Consider the following 17,966-nt stretch of genomic DNA (forward strand, 5'->3'; position numbering starts at 1 on the left):
TGCAGTAGTTCAGCAACAAGAACATGCAACAAGTTGTACATCAGCCTAGTTCAGTTGGCAGCATTTTCACTTCTGAGTCAGAAGGTTGTGGTGCCATCCTTTGGATAAGATGTTAAACTGAGGTCCCGCTTACCTGTTCAAGTTGACATTAAATCAACTTCGAATCGGACTTCACTGCCCCGAAAGGGCAGTGAAGTCCGATTCGATAACAGCTTTTAAGAGAGAACTGGATAGGTATCTGGGGAAGACAGGTTTGCAGGGTTATGGGGAGAAAGCTGGTGAGTGGGGTTAATAAAAGTCAGTTGCTCTGTCAAAGAGTCGGCACAGACTCGATGGGCCGAATGGCCTCCTTCTGTGCCGTAACATTCTATGATTATATGATTAAAGATCCCATGGCACTATCCAAAAAGGGAAAGGAGTTTCTCCTGGTGTCCTGGCCAACAACTCCCAAAATAACATTGGTCACTCACACCATGGGTGTTCTGGGACAATGCTGTGCACAAATTGGCTGCCGGGTTCGCCCACAAAACACAGTCATTCCACTTCGCAGGATATCCATAGGTGTGCCCATACACTATTAAGGGCAGATAACAGCGTGTAGCTAACTAGGGAGTGCTTGAAACTTGCACCTTGATAGGTCCAAAAACAAAATTCACGCAATAACATAAATCAAGAAGCTCAGACTGTATTTAAGGAATTCTAAAGTGTAAAGTGAACAATAGAAACAAGATTCAAAATTTAATCAGACTAAGAGTGAGCTTTTATCAACCAAAATCCTTTCTCGAACATAAGTAATGCAAAATGTTACAAATGATGCCATTGAACTCTTCCCACCCACCATCCAATTTCTTCTTCATCTCTCCTCAAGGCAGGGACACATGGTAGTACAAGTGTAACCTAGCCAAGAAGCCATTCTGCATTTGCTACACAAGTAAATGTTTGCAGATAATTGGACCATAGACAAGCATGACCCTGCCTGTGCCTGACTTTCACACTTGTCAAGGTGATTGTACAGAAATCCAGAGTGGAAACTTGAGATGACGTTTTTGCTCTTTTGCCCTAGGAGTGCTGGGGCCACGTGAAGCATACGCATAGTTTTTGCAATTGAGATCGGCTATCTCAACATATTGGAGATCTTATTGGCTCAGTTTTACAGCAATTTAATTGAATTTCAAGCCAAACATTTAATCTGTTTAGTGATAGGTAATTTCTAAAATAAAATAATTTAATATCAAAGATGCTTTATTGAATTTTCAGCTTTCACATATTAATCTGTTAAAATTACAGGAAAGAACTAACAGTTTTTTAATTACAATAATCGAATCTGCACATCATTCATTAGAAGTACCTACCTGTGTTCCTGCTCTCTGGATGTTAGAAGCTCCTGCAGCTGATGCACTTTTTCCTTCTCTTGACGGAGAGCGATTTGCAGTAGCTCCACTTCCCTATGGGCTACTGAAGCCTTCAACTCTGCTTCTTGAATTCGTTTCATCTGTGGATGTAAGAAATACTATACTCATTAAAGTGATTTAAAACTATTTAAAATTGCGAATGCCATTTTTTTGCAACATTACCACCTTATTCTCACTAACCTTTTACCACAGGCATAAAATCTAGGTTTGAACAAAATATCTCTAGGCCAGCATCATTAACTGCATTAAAACATGTACTGTTGACATTATTCGTGCTTTTGTTTTGTCAAATACATTTGTAAACAGAACACGTCAGTTTGAAGGAAAGGCTTTTAGTGTTAACGAGAAAAGGTTTGAAAAGGAAAAAATGTACCTACTTTGTCTTGCAAATCCTACTATTAATAATATTCCTGCAAAAGATGGAAGAACTACATAGAGACAGAAGTATTTTTTATTTCTGAATCATAAACAGTATCTTCTAGCAATGTTAATTCTTTCATATTAAAACTTTACTGTTCAACAACAACAACAACTTGGATTTATATAGTGCCCTCCAGGCCGAACGGCGTCTCAGAGTGCTTCTTCGTAACGGATCCCAGGACCGAGCCAGGAGAAGGGGGAGGAAGGTGACCATAGGCTATGTTACTCTTATTTTTCACTCTTTGAACAATTGCTGAAGTGTTTTCTGGAGAGAGGATTGCTGAGAAGAATACTTTGATTCCCCCAAGGTAGCAGGACACAGGTCTCTGGAGGGCAATTTTAGGACTTACGGTAGTCAACTGAATCTTGTTGCCAGATATAAGAAGGCTTAGTTAAGAAACCGTGATGCTGCAATGGATGAACTGCAGGGAGGGTATTCTGGAAGGATAATAATAATCCTTGCATTTGGTCAAGTTCAAGATCCTCATCCTCACTTATCAATCCCTTCACGTTCTTGCCATCTCTGCCTCTGTGACCTTCTAAAACCCTATAAAGCCGCCCGCTCCGTCCGCTCTGCAGGCACTGGCCTGCTTCACATTCCCAGCCCTCAGTGGTCAGGCCTTCAGCCTTTCTGCCCCAATGCCTTTTTCACTGCAGCTTCAGTGATTATCTTTCTTCCACCCCCTCTTGGCCCCCAACCCTCCCGAATACAACCCCCAGTTCGGGTGCAATCCCTCAACTGTCCAGCAGCTTGGGATGTCCTGAAGATGTGAAAGGCGCTATATAACTACCGCCCGTCTCCAACCTCCCCTTCCTCTCCAAGGTCCTGGAACAAGTTGTTGCTTCCCAGCTTCGCTCCTTCCTCTCCCGCCACTCCCTTCACAAACCCCTCCAATTGGGTTTCCGTGCCGCCCACAGCACAGAAACAGCCCTGGGCAAAGTGACAAATGACATTCTGTCCATCTGCGACCAGGGCTCCCTCTGCCTCCTCGTCCTCCTTGACCTCTCTGCTGCTTTCGATAGCATCAACCACTCTATCCTCCTCTACCACCTCTCCTCTCACCTCAACCTTCACGGCTCTGTCCTTCACTGGTTCAGATCGTACCTCTTACTTCATCTCCACAAACGGTTTCTCCTCCAGCCCCCGCACCGCCTCGTACGGCATTCCTCAGGGCTCTGTCCTTGGTTCTCTCCTTTTCAATATCTATATGTTCCCTCTTGGTGACATCATCTGGAGACATGGGGTCAACTTCCACATGTATGCGGATGACACCCAACTCTACCTCTCTGCCTCCACCCTTGACTCCAGGACCACTGCTGTCCTGACAGAATATCTGTCAGACATCAAGTCCTGGATGAGAGCTAACTTTCTTCAGTTGAACGTCAACAAGACCGAGGCCCTCCTGATTGGCTCCCGTCAGCATCTCCTCACCTCAGGCACTGACAGCATCACCATCCATGGTTGCACACTCCACCTCACTGAGAAAGTTCGGAGCCTTGGAGTCTTGTTTGACCCTTAACTATCCTTTCTACCCCATGTCCATGCCATGATCTGCTCTGCCTTCCCCCAGCTCCACAACATCGCCCGGCTCCGCCACTGTCTCACACCGCAGGTCGCCGAAACTCTCATACACGCATTCATTACATCGAGGATTGACTATGCAAACTCCTTGCTTGTCAGCCTCCCCAACTCCTCTCTCCATAGGCTGCAGATCATCCAGAACTCTGCAGCCCATATCCTCTCCCACACCAGACTCCATGGTCCTTTCACACCCATCCTTGCCCGACTACACTGGCTTCCCATCACGCAGAGAATACAGTTCAAGTTCCTGGTCCTCACCTTCAAAGCCCTCCAAGGGCTTGCTCCCATTTATCTCTATGACCTCCAAACCCCCTACCTTCCTGCCTGCTCCCTCCACTCAGTGGGCTCCGGCCTGCTTCACGTCCCCGCCTCACCATTGGTGGGTGGGCCTTCTGCCACCCTGCCCCCATTCTCTGGAACTCCATCCTGCAGTTCCTCTGCCTTGCCTCCTTCAAGACCAATCTCAAGACCCTTCTCCTCTTTGACCGTGTTTTCGATCACCCTGCTTCTCCTCCTGCCCTCCACCCTCCCCAATGCCGACCCCCAGCTTGGGACCGAAGCACTGATTGTCCAGTGCCTTGGGAGTCCTCCCGACGTGAAAGGCACTATACAAATGTCATTTTGCTGTTATTGTATAAATGCAATTCGTCACTGTTGTTGTTTAGCACGTTTCATACCTGGGGGACATTTCAAAATGCTTCACAGGATAAACTATGAAGTGTAATGACTGCGTATTTTGTTGATGAAAACGGCAGCCTATTTGCAAACAACAATCTCTTACAAACCATGGAACGAATGAACAATTTTATTTGGGGAACTATTTGCTAGGACACCGGGAGAAACTGTCTTCTCTTTTTGATTAGTGCCATGGGATCTTTAATATCCGCCTGATAATGTGTCATTATCACCTCTAACCTCTGACAATGCAACCGCCTCACAGCCAACATTCGACTGGAGTGTCTGCCTAGACTATGTGAGTTCAAAGTCCCAATGAGGGGCTTGAAACACACAACCTTCTGAGAGGGGAGAGTCCTACCATCTGAGCCAGGCTGACACATTGTGGGGAGGACTGGTGGGAGACAGCACTGAAGACAGGGTATTCTGGAAGGATGGGACCAAATGAACTGAAATTCATCCAAACTTTTAAAATCTTTTAACAATGAAATACTCCAAGTATTTTGTCTGAAAACAATTTATAGTATTCGTGGAATAAACTAAAATATTGTAATGGTTTGAGATTTCTGAACTTGTAGTTAAAATTGCTGTACTCAAAGAATTTTGTTGCAGATTGTGAAAAGCACTCATCTAAGCATTTGAGCGCATTCCCAAAATCACAATGCAAATTTGTTTCCTGGGGAAAAAATAATCTTTGATGTTGCAAATAATTAAATTTCTGAGATATTGACCCCCCACAATTTTTTTTTAGCAATCTAAGTAAATCTACATGAAAAAGCATCACTTAGAAAAACATGCAGAAAAAATATTTAAATAGCATTTTCCCCAGAGAAACACTTAACTCACTCTCCCAATTGGCATTATTAAATCTACAGCAAAGTTTATAGAGCAATTTCTTTGCAGGGGGAAAAAGTGATCACTTACTGAAAATATACCATTGAAAGGAGCCATATAAAAGTGGCCCATTATGTTTTTCATTGCTTCTCTAGCAGCAAGGGAGCTATATGCATCATTACAAACCATGGTACTTCAACGCAATTATTTAGTATTTGTATACAAAAGGGTCATTATGCCTAACTCCACCAGGATTGGATGTTTTGATTAAGGAACTTGCATGTTTTGCTACTTTGCTGTTAATTTAGTTTTTCAAATAAAATTCAGGGGATTCAGCAAATCTACTCAGAAGGTAAGTTAAGCCAATACAATGATAAATATTGGATGAATAATGTGTCAATGGGAAAAAAGAAGAAAATGTAAGCTTATCATGCATTGCTAAAATTCTGGCCTAATACTGTATTGAATTTCCTAAGTCTGCACTGAATTTCTTAAGTCTTACTACACAATATTTATAAAGATTTGTCCATTTCTGCAGAAATTTAGCACTTGGTCTAAAGCACGCCTAAGTGTCAGCCTGGCTCTCCAAGTAATTTTGGAAAGTATTAGGTGCAGACTGGCAAGATACAAGCCTTGAGAGTATGCATCGGCATACTGTTTAAGTTTAACCAGTTAAAACTGCATAGCTTGTCATTGAAAGCACTGTCTGACAAGATAACCATTGCTTATCCAGCTTGGATCTCCCTACCCTTTAGCTTACAGGGTTAACAGGAGCTGAGGGGGAAGAATCGCTTCCCCCCAGTGACTTGTCTTCCCTTCCTGCCAACGAACCTGGCTGGCTGGTCTGCAATAAACAGTGCTTTGGAGAACTGAGAACCTTGTCTGGCTCAGGAATTGGACTATCAAGTTCGCCATAGAAAATCAACTTGATTCAATTTTCCATTGCCAGGCGCACTGCCTTGGAGCTAGCTCAGCTCCAAGGAGACTGCACTTCCTGCACACCAAAGACAGAATTGAAGGTAACAATACTGTGGTAAACAATTCCAGAGTAAGGAGTCCTACCTCACAACTGCCAGCAGTACATCTGCACAAACGGCTTCTCCTCCCGCTCTCACCCGGTCACCTGCGGGGTACCCCAAGGATCCATCCTTGCCCCCTCCTCTTTCTGATCTACATGCTCTCTCTTGGGGATGTCATCCGTAGACATGGGGTACATTTCCACATGTATGCAGATTACACCAAACTCTATTTTTCCATCTCTCTTTGCGACCCCCAGTCCCCTGATGTTCTGTCAGCCTGCCTGTCAGATCTCAGGGGCTGGATGAGCGCAAACTTCCTTCAGCTGAACGTTGACAAGATGGAAGCCATACTCTTTGGCTCTTGTCAACGTCTAAAATCTCACGGCTCTCACCTCCTCCACCTGCCCGACCTCCCCCTAAAACTCTCCGAACCTGTACGCAACCTAGGCGTCAGGTTCGACCCCCAATTATCCTTCCTCCCCCACATCCGGTCCCTCACCAGCACCGCTTTCTACCACCTCCGACGCATTGCCCGTCTCTGCCAATATCTCTCCCCAAAAGCTGCTGAAACCCTGGTCCATGCCTTTGTCACCTCTCGGCAGGACTACTCCAACACCCTCCTCGCCGGCCTCCCATCCACTACCATCCATTAGATCCAAATCATTCAAAACTCTGCCGCTGGCATTCTCACCCGCATGAAACTCCCCGATCACCCCAGTCCTTGCCAGACTGCACTGGCTGCCTATCCCAGAGAGGATCGATTTCAAGATCCTCACCCTTGTATTCAAGTCCCTGCACTCCTCTGCACCCCCCTACCTCTCTGACCTCCTCTCTCCTCAAACCAGTACAGTTGCCTTCGTTTCTCCGGGTCTGGCCTCCTCCTCGTCCCCCGAGTCCTCCGCTCCACCCTCGGCGGCCGTGCCTTCAGCCACTATGCCCCGAGGCTCTGGAACTCCCTTCCTCACTCCCTTCGTCTCGCCCCCTCTCTTCCCATTTTCAGGTCTCTGCTGAAGACCTTTCATTTTGACCGCACCTTTGGTCACCTTCCTCCCCCTCCCCCTGGCTCGGTCCCGGGATCCGTTACTGTAAAGCGCTCCGAGACGCCGTCCGGCGTGGAAGGCGCTATATAAATCCAAGTTGTTGTTGTTTCTGTGTGAAGCTGTATTCTTTATGGAGGCTTTTGACCGTTACAGAATATTGAGATGGAGCTCTTTTATCACGGACATACATACATTTGAGCACATTTAAAGAAGGTCTGTACAGCAAAGGCTTTTGATATTCACAACTAGGTGTTGCATTTCACGCATCACATCCCGTTTGTGAATTATGCAAATAAGACTCAATGTATTGAGCTGGTAACAATGTGTTGATAACACTACAAAAGCTTACAGGGAATGAATGAAACATTCAGTGGAAGAACCTCTTCTGAGCTCCAATAACAATAACAACAACAACAAAATTACATTTGTATAGCGCCTTTCACGTCAGGAGGACGTCCCAAGGCGCTGGAAAACATGTGTTGACAATAGAAGAAAAAAGACTGAAGCATAACTGCAGAACAAAGCCTAATATGGTGTGAAGACATGATTATCAGACATACCGTATGCAATGAGTTCTCAAATTTAACTGACAGTCATTTCACTAATATATGGCGTATGAACAAATAAGTGAATACAAACTTACAGTTTATTTATTCATAGGATTCTCAAAAAATAATTTCAATAACTTTATATTAATTTTGGCTGCAGAAATAATTTTGGCTGTAATCCTAAAAGGATTAAATGGAATGCAATGGATATATATTTTTTAAAAAGTACGACATATGACCTATCTCTATATTATAGCTGCTTGGAAGTCAATGCTTTTCACTTAAAACATTTGGAATTTTGGAAATCAAAGGAATGAATAGTTGATGAAAATAATAGAATTTGAAATGGGAGAAAGTTAATAAGATATTAATTAAAAAGCTCAATTTCAGGCTTGAGAAGTTCTATGTGCACTTCAGAGAGGTCTGTAATCTGTAGCTATCACCAGTGCCGTAGTCTTCTCAAAGCCAGCCAGGATTTTAATTAGAGCACCATTTTACTACAGTTAATTTTAGAATAAATTCAGAGGACAACAGAACCCAATTCTCTTGGCCAGATATACATGGTGTAATAATATTAATGAAGCCAGTGGCAGAAATAAATGCTGTCTTGTCCAGCAGTTATTTTCATTAATTTATCACTAGTGGACATGTGAAATTGGTTCTCAGCAAATATCAGTTCGTGCTGGGTGGATCAACACTTAAAAAAAATTAGATAAATATTTGGTTAAAAACTAGACTGAGGCTTTAAATGACCTTTTAATTTATGGAATAATAAGAAGAATCCTTGCATTTGATATAGTGCTTTTCAAGAGTTCTGGACGTCTCAAAGCGCTTCACAGAATGTACTGTAAAGTGAATTGACTGTATATTTGTGGGCGAAACATGGCAGCCAATTGCGCACAGCAGTGTCCCACAAACAGTCGTGGATTGAAGTGAGCAATTTTATTATTTTTTCCCCTTGAGGGATTATTATCAGGCGTGTGGAATAAAGAAACTTGCGCAAGGTTTTGCCCTGCTGGGAATCAAACCCAGGTATCTCGATTGCAAGGTGAGTGCTCTACCACTGAGCTATAGGGCTCCTATGGTTCTGTGAATGTGATGGTTCCTGAGGTATTAGTTATACGGAAATATCAAGCCAAGGATTCAAGAATGAATAATATAGGATGTAAGGTTAGATAGATATTCAGAAGCTTTATTCAGCATACCTTTGGGAGATGGGGAGATGACATGCAGAACCTTTTCTTAGAAAACTAAATGTGCTTGGTGAAGCTTATAATAGAAAGGCTTCTATGGGCTGTAGAAAGAATGGTTGCATTAACTGCCTGTTTCTGTGTCTCTATCAAATGCTCTATCAAAGTGCTTTGAGATCATCTGACATGAAAGGTACAATCTAAATGTAAGTTGTAAGAGTCAGAAATGCTATGTTAGCTGTGATGACTTTACTCGTTACTTCATGTGGCACAACAGCTAAATCCCAGGAGCCCTATCCTCTCACAAGTTCAAGACTTGGCAGAAGATATTGCAGTATGAAGCCAGCTATTTCAGATGAGGCAGCCCTAAGCCCTTCAAACTCTGGCCAGTAATTACCAGTTACCCAAACATGACTTATTCTACCATCTCCAACTCTGCACTGTTATAAGTATATTATAGGAATATATGATTATGCTGGATTGTATTGCTATAAAATTGTAATCAAAAGTTACAAAATGTTAAAGGTTAATTATATCTATACTAACCAGACACAGATAAGGTAGTAAAATTCCAGACAAGTCACTAAATTATGTCACGATAGGTGATTAAGCTATCGTGAACTCTGACCAACTTTAAAATGCTTATGCTGGGAAATTTAGATGGTAAAGCAGGGATCTGTGAACCTGTACACATAAATGCTATTGTTAAATCTTACGATGTATGTTAGTCTGAGGATAAGTGAGGAACCAAAATAATGTGATGGTTGAAGTAATACCAGGTGGAAAAACAGTAATTTGTGATATAAGAATAGAATACTTATACTCAGCTTTTTCACATGTGATTAATGATTACCTAATACGGCAATGAATTGTACCACCAAGTATGGTCGAATATGGTCGTACACAAGGGTATAAAGTAAGCAAGAAAGAGGTGAATGTGCGCCACACGGACAAGCCGAGTGCCCACAGTCTCACCTTCAACAACAACAACTTGTATTTATATAGCGCCCTTCACTCCAGGTAGCGTCCCAGAGCACTTGATAGTGGTGGAGTCTGACCCCGACCCAATAAGACGTCAAGAAGAGATGAGACAGGTTGTATATTTATGAAGTTTGATAAAGAAGTTAATACTTAATGTGCATGCATGCTTGAGAAATATTTAAAGGAAGAATAAATATTTAAATTCGATTTGTGTTGTCTCTCACTCCCTCTGTTTCTGGGTCCTACTGAAACTTTATAGAACTAACAAATTATCAGTTGGTCTAGTAATTTTTGTTTTAGACTGTACAATACTGAGTCTTATGCCTTGTATTGAGTCTAACACAATTTAAATTTAGTCAAACAGTGACAGGTCCATCCCTGTTCTGGAAAAAAATAATAATGCAACAGCTTCAAGCACTTTGACACTTTTTACTCACTTTAGACAGAACTCGCTTTCTGTGCCATTTTCCCTTGATGAAAGGAGGCGAGGAAACGTGGAGGGAAGGAGGCAGAGAACAGATGAATAAATAACCTGGAGTTTTTATACTATGGCACTTAGGATTAACTTTTGTAATGCACTACACCACTTAATTGTTTCATATTTACTCAAAATTGGAGAGTCCAACTCAAGCCTGTTTTAATAAGTGTTAATAATCTCTACAATCAGCACAGTGGATTTACCTCCATAGTCTTGTGCTGCAGTCTTCGTGCTTCAGTCTTTGAAATAGTTTCTTCAAGTGATTTCAAAACTTTGCGTTGTTCTTTCTCAGAGCTTCTGGAATTTGCCAGCTCCTCTGTAAGTTCTTCAACTTTTATTCTTAATTCTGCAGCATGGACCTCTAGTTGTTTTTTAGCTTCCTTCTCTTTCAAAAGTAGATCTTTTAACCTGAAAAAAATCATCAAATAAATCAAATAAACTTTAAATCCAGGGTCTTCTCAAACATTTGCTCCCGAAAACTATGCAAGATGCATATTGCTCCACACTATGTTTGACAATCTGTTGTAACTAAATAAATAAGATTCAGTAGAGCCCCATTTTAATGCAGAAGGTCAATAAAATCCCTTCCCGCGTTATAATTGGAAATGATCGCCAATCAGGGCTTCACATTCACTGCGCGTGTGCAAAGAAAGATGGCCGGCTCTATTGGCCAAATACAGCATGCGATGATGTGACATTGGCAGCAAACTGATGATCTGGAGGTTAATCATTTGGCTTCCCATACACTAGCATGTGTGTTGAAGATAGAGTCAACACGTACAATTCGATTTTTTGGCTAAGAAAATGTTGGGGTCCACTGACCAATCACAAAGCAAACTTGTGTTTCAACAAAGTGCACTATACTGTGTATTTCAGAATTGTTCTTTAAACATCTGACTTTAATTATCAATAAATACAAGGACACAGAAACCACTCTAACTTTCTGTATATTTCAACTTGCGGTCTCTGTGAAATTACAGCAAAAAAAATATTTTTAGAGCAATGTATACCTGTTAGATTTAATTAACAGATCAACCGATTCTTTTCAACTTACCTGCAAAATAATTTAGTCCTTTGCTACTGAAGAATTTCATAAATTACATTTATTAAGAATAATTTGAACTGTTCCTTATGCAGTCATACAATCTGTATACTATGTTGTTTTGTTGTCAATATAAACAGGGAGAAAAAAGCGTTGTAAAGAGGTTAATGTATTAACAATTTGAGGGAATCTGCCTCTTGGTTTACTCAAAACTTGGTCTTGCTATTGGGAGCATAAACAGCTTCTATATTCACGAAAGGCTTAATATCAAAAGATTGAAATATTTCAAGAAAATATTCTGAACATATTCCACTCAATAGAAATTAAAGTTATGCTACAGAGCACAATTCATAAAATTCTCAGCGGTCGCTGATAAATTGTACATTACCAAGTTTGCAATGATCAAAAAACAAAAGCGAGAAAGAAAATTACAATTTCCTCTTCTTGCAAGAATAAGCTTATATCTCCTCCAAACAGCACTTTCTTTAGAGCCAAATACAATGCTGTTTGTATCACTAAAGAAAACAAGAAAGGCAGATAAGCTCATTATTAATGTTTGGAATTAGGGATACAAAATGAAAAAGCATGTGATGAACTGACAGGGCGGTTTGGATACTAAACCGAGCGGATTAAAAGAAACCTCTAAATTACAGGAGCAGCAACTAACGAGAACATTGGAGAATTACTGTTTGCCTCCTGCCAGAACACTAAGATACTGCCAATAAATCAAATTGAGATGGTTCATTCCTGCTACTTTTCATCCATACAAACATTTGTCTCAACAGGGACAGCTGATAGATGACAGAATGAGATTGACTGAGATTTACAATTTCAACTCTTACTTTCTCCCTGTCCTTTTTTATTGTTCCCTCTGTAGATAAAGAACTCAACGCTGTTATTTCAAAAGATTTAAACTGCTATGCAATCGAGCTGATCTGCATTTTATGCAGCTTGCGATTTTAAAAGCAATTGAAAATCAACCCAACAAAGCAAATAGATGAAAAGATGGGTTGCTATCTACTGCAGAAAACATTGAAAGGTTAATAATGATAATAATAATAATCCTTGCATTTGATATAGCACTTTTCACGTCTTCTAGACGTCCCAAAGCGCTTCACAGAATATAGTGTAAAGTGAATTGACTATATATTTGTGGGTGAACGCGGCAGCCAATTGCGCACAGCAGTGTCCCACAAACAGTCGTAGATTGAAAATGACCAATTTATTATTGTTTTGGGTTTTGGAGGGATTATTATTAGGGGTGTGGAGTAAGGAAACTTGCCCAAGGTTTCGCCCTGCCTGGAATTGAACTCAGGTCTCTCGCTTGCAAAGCGAGTGCTCTAACCACTGAGCTACATTGGTTAAGCATTCACCAAGTTAAAGTCAAAGAAAATCTTCAAGAAAAAATATTTTCCATAGATATCCACAATACAGAATAAATCCATTCAGCCCATCGTGTCTGTGTCAGCTTTCTTCCTTAGCAAGGGAGTTGAGAAGGAGATCACTGTAGTAACCACAGACAAGTCACGCAGTCTTGTGAACTCCACTCTGAAAATAGATCACATCAGAGCAAAGTTCCTGCGAGTCAGGTTGAAGCACTTTCCGTTTCTTTATTAAAGAATTCCATTAGGTCTTCCTATATTAAATTGAATTGGTATCACAAAAAAATTCCACTGTCCCAAAATTTCTGCAGGAACACATTAGCCAGAGATATCCACTTTGACTCAGATTGTTTGAATCCCATGAAAAGACAGCTTATTTTCTGTATTTTGCTAGTGGGATTCATACAATTATAATTCTGGTATCAGCTTTGTAATAATAATCCTTGTATTTGATATAGCGTCTTATCAAGTCTTCGAGGTGTCTCGCAGCACTTCACAGAATATACAGTAAAGTGAATTGACTGTATATTTTGTGGGCGAATATTGGCGGCCAATTGCGCACAGCAGTGTCCCACAAACAGTTGTGGATTGAGTGACCACATTTTTTTAAAGGGATTAATTACACTCAGCCAAAAATTCCAGCTCACAGGACTAGATCTCCCCCACCCCCAATTAGTCTGGCTAGCTGGGTTTTAAAGTGTATTTGTACTATGTAAAAACCTTATTATTTACATCATTCATTTATTTTGGATCTGACCATACTTTTGTTGAGTGCCTGTGTAGTAGAGGAACAAATCAAATATTGGCCATTCACTTCATGGCTGTTTGTGGAAAATTGATGTGTGCAAATTGGCTACCACATTCGTCTTCAAAATAATACAATCAATACACTGTACAGTAAATCCTACCGACACTTTAAGATGTTTTGACGACGTGATAAGGTGGTATGTCAAATGCTGGTATTATTTGTTATTATATTTTGTTCTCTCTGGCCTCTGTTCCCTAAAGTGATGAATCAAAACTACAGAATATCAATGTGATCATCCACTATTAAACCCTGGGCAGTTGATATCATCAATTATATTTTTAAGGTTGTTGCAGTATAGGAGAATTTGATTACCTGTCAATTGTGCTTAAATCAACAACAACAACAAAATTACATTTGTATAGCACTTTTCATGTCAGGAGGATGCCCCAAGGCGCTGATAACATGATAGTTCCCAAAACTTTTTTTCTTAAAGGATAAAAATGACAACATTAACAAACATTGCTGGATACCAGTGATGCATATATATTTTATTGTGAGAAAATAATTCCTCTAATCGCCAGGCCACCCTGAGGCTTGTTAATTGTACTTCTGTCATGTAGGTTTGCATGTGTAGCCTGTGTTAAACAGCTCCCATTCATTATCTTTGCCTTCCAGCAAATAAAAGACCAGAATTAAACCTCCTTTCAATTTATTTTTATCCAAAAAACATAAGAGCTCTAAATCCCTGGAAACACTGTCGTTGCTCTTCTCTGTGCTGCCTCCAATACATCAATGCTGTTTGGAAGGCAGGCCCAATAATTGCACATGATATTTCAAATGTGGCTTTCACAATGATCAGTGCAAGATTAAAATAACGTTTTTTGGCTCAAAACCAAATGCCCTGAAAAAGCATTCCATGTGATTGATCTTATTGCTAACAGGCTCAGATTGAGTGGAAACTTTCAATGAATAGTGAACAATTAGAACCAAATCCTATTTATTTTCTCCCTTTGCTTTGCAATGTTTTTTCACTGTATAAACATTGTTTGTGTATTTTATTTTAATATGTCTTTGCTTATGTTTATTTACATTAAAATTCATCTGACATTTCTTGGCTCATCTGTTTAACTGCTTCAAATCCCTTTGAGTTTTGATCCAAATCCTTTTGAATTATGTCAATATCTCTCACATTTATCACCTGGCTATGTAGCTTAACAGCATCAGAAATTGTTATATTATAAAATCTATTCTTCTCCATCAGTTATAAACAATGGACATACCAGAACAGATGCCCATGGGACTCCACTAATTGCCTTTTTCTGCACTTTGAATTCCTGAAACATTCTGGGAAATCATTTGAATTTCCAATTAGTTATGAAATTGCTTGACGAATAATTGCGACAATTTCAATGCAGCAATACAATCAGGGGTGTAGATAATACTAGAAACCACAAAAACAAAGTCGTCTGAACTATTGGCAATACAGAATGTTACAGCACAGAAACAGACCAGTTGGGCACTGGTATTTTTCTCCAAGATTCACCTGATTTTATGCCACTCTCCCTTCTCCTCCCCCCCACCCTCCCCTACACACATACTACAGCTGGCTCCAAGATGAAATGTTTGAAAATGGATGTTGGAATCAAATCAACCCTCTGTGCCAAACTTGGTAATATGGTTCCTAAGCCAGGCTAGTCTGAGTACTCCAGGGCACTGCTGACGACAACAGTCAGCAGGCTCGTAGGCACAACTTAGATGAGCAGATGGGGGCACGGAGATTTTCCACTCAGATCCTGATAACCTTGCAAGCCAAAGCCCTAATGGGTAGGGTGGTCCCAGCTGGACAAGCAGTTTACCAGACAGTGCCGTCAATGGCAAGCTATGCAATTTTAGCTGGTTTGATTTCAAGAGAAAACCAAATGCACACTCTGCGGTTCCCAAAGTTTTGGCTTTTGACAACCTGCAGCTAATTCGCTACAGAATTAGATAAGCAGGGTGAATTCCCTCCAGGGAAGGTGCATGCATTCCATTGCACACTCAGGGAAGTTTCCATGTGTAGGTGTTTGATCCCCAGCCATTTCCTGTCCTCACCCAATGCCTGCATACATACACTCCAATAGGGGGCATTTCATAGGAAGAAATGAAAACCTTGGCCAATTTTTCCCAGCCAAGCACAGACAAGAGATCAAATCTGGGACTTTGTGTTGTAGGCTCAGTCTCACAATAGATATTGGATTGGGTCATTCACACATCTGGGAAAGGTTCGAGATTGACACTCCAGTGCAGTACTGGGTGATCGTTGCATTGATAGAGATGTGGTCTTTGCTTGAGATATTAAACCAAGATTTTGTCCACCTGTCTTCAGACTTATTAATGATCTCATGACACCATTCGAAGAGGTGCATGTTTCTGACCAATATCCCTCCAGATGAAATAATCATTATCCTCACGGTTGTTTTACACTTTGCACTGTGTACCAACATGACCACTCCCTCTGCTCAATGGGCTCCGACCTGCTTCACGTTCCCCGCCTCACCCGCCCGACCATTGACTGGTGGGCCTTCCTCCACTCTGCCTCCACCCTCTGGCACTCCATCCCACAGTTCCTCTGCCTCAACCCCTCCCTTACCTCCTCTTCGACAGTGTCTTCGGTCATCCTCCTTCCCTAGCTGCCCTCCACCCTCCCCGATCCCGACCCCCAGCTTTGGTCCGAAACACTGATTGTCCAGCGCCTTGGGACGTCCTCCTGATGTGAAAGGCACTATACAAATGTAATTTTGTTGTTGTTGTGCGCAAGCTGGCTGGCACATTTGCCTCCGAAAGAGTCATTAAATGTGACATAATGTAATAAATTATAATTAAGCATTTTGAGTTGCTCTGACATTTCATGCCTTCTTTTATTTACGAGAAGGCTCTTAGATACACTAACTGTAGTTGCTTAGTTTACCAACCAATTATAATTATACCACATTACCAGACAACTGTATTTAGCACATAACTTGTTTTTCAGCTCTGCCTGGTCCCAAATTATATTTGAGAGGCTGACGAAGATCAATGACCTCAAACGTAAGATTCTTCCAAATCATAGTGATTAGAGTGCCTTCATCCACTTTCTAAATCAGCTCATTTCCATTTAAAAGCCTACAATTATACAGAAGATATTTATGTGAATACATAAAAGCACTGTGACCTTTACAGATTTTGCAGAACCAACTATCTTTTCAAGTTGGTTTTGTATGCTAATGAAAGCTTGTTTACATAGTAGGCTGGTATATATACTGTAAGCAAAGCTGCCCTCTTATGAATTAAATTGCAGTAACTAAAAAGTGATGATGCAAGGCATACATCATTTATCAGTGAAACCTACACAAATATTATAACAATCATTGGATATTGTTCTGTATTTGACATAAAAAGAACTCCAAATATTAATCAGATTGATCCAGAAAACACTAAATAATCAGTAAGAACTCATTTATTTTTCCTTTTTGAATCAATAAAATAATACAATTTGCAGGCAGTGAGAATATTGAGTAAAATAACTTGTCAGGCAGTCCAGGTGAGGCAAACTTCACAATTCAGTCACCTAATTGCTTTGTACAACACTCTTACAATTTATTTTAATGGGTATCAGCTTGCATTGCACATCATTCAGGTTGAACACTCATTACGCATGTGTCTATAATTCGTAATTGCTTTATTTCTATTGTTAACTATAATATTAGTTAACATTTTCATGGTAACAATAGGCATCGCTAGTTACTGCACTTTACAAATTTTTACACAGATTGAACACAGAACATTCTGTTAATCAGTTGTAAAATACACCATTAATACTGCGTTAGTCATCAATACAGTACATATTGATGAGCAGTGAATATTATGGATTTTAATAGATTAACACTCGAGTGCAATACTGTGGGCATTGGCGGAAGTGTTTATCTTTTGGATGGGATATTAAATCAAGGTCTTGTCTACCCAATCAAGTTGATGTTAAAGATCCTGTGGCACTATTCAGAAAGAGAAGTGAGTTTCTCTGGGTTTCAAAAAGAACAAATTGCATTTGTATTGCGGCTTTCACATTAGGAGGAAGTCCCAAGGTACTGGACTATCAAGGTGCCAATGTACTCGAGCTGCAGGTTGGAATCAAGAGGGGTGGAGGTCCAGGTGGGTGGGAGGATAACCAAAGGCATGGTCAAAGAGGACTGTGAAGGAGGCCAAGGAGGGGGCTAGGCAAAGGTATTCCGGGACTGAGTTCCGGGTGATGGGGGCAGAGTGGCTGAAGGCTCGATCATTGATGGTAGGGCAGGCAGGGCGGAGTCATGGAGCAGGCCAATTAACAATCCACCAAATGAAATTGGTCATTCATTGCATAGTGTTTGTGGTACTTGGCTGTGAACAAACTGGCTTCCGTGTTCAACTATAACTACACAGTCACTACACTTTACAGTAAACTGTGTAGTGCTTTCAGATGTTTTGATAATATTTAAGGCCTTTGGTAACATGCCTTACAAGAAATGTGCAACTGAAGTCAAGACTAAATAAGATTTTAAAAAATGACTAATAATCAGAAACAAAAAATAATAATCAATGTCCCAATTGATTAAAATTAGTT

The 17,966-nt window shown here is 40.8% G+C and overlaps 1 protein-coding gene across 1 annotated transcript in view; it reads right to left on the reverse strand.

The window, feature by feature from the left end:
• Positions 1–17,966, reverse strand: part of lrrcc1 (leucine rich repeat and coiled-coil centrosomal protein 1) — an 88,532-nt gene that overhangs the window by 27,950 nt on the left and 42,616 nt on the right. The window contains 2 exon segments of the mRNA XM_042332480.1: positions 1,353–1,492; positions 10,383–10,587. Coding sequence (XP_042188414.1) covers positions 1,353–1,492; positions 10,383–10,587 — 345 coding nt within the window.

This window comes from Callorhinchus milii, unplaced genomic scaffold (assembly GCF_018977255.1).
Source record: "Callorhinchus milii isolate IMCB2004 unplaced genomic scaffold, IMCB_Cmil_1.0 Scaffold2, whole genome shotgun sequence".
NCBI lineage: Eukaryota > Metazoa > Chordata > Chondrichthyes > Chimaeriformes > Callorhinchidae > Callorhinchus > Callorhinchus milii.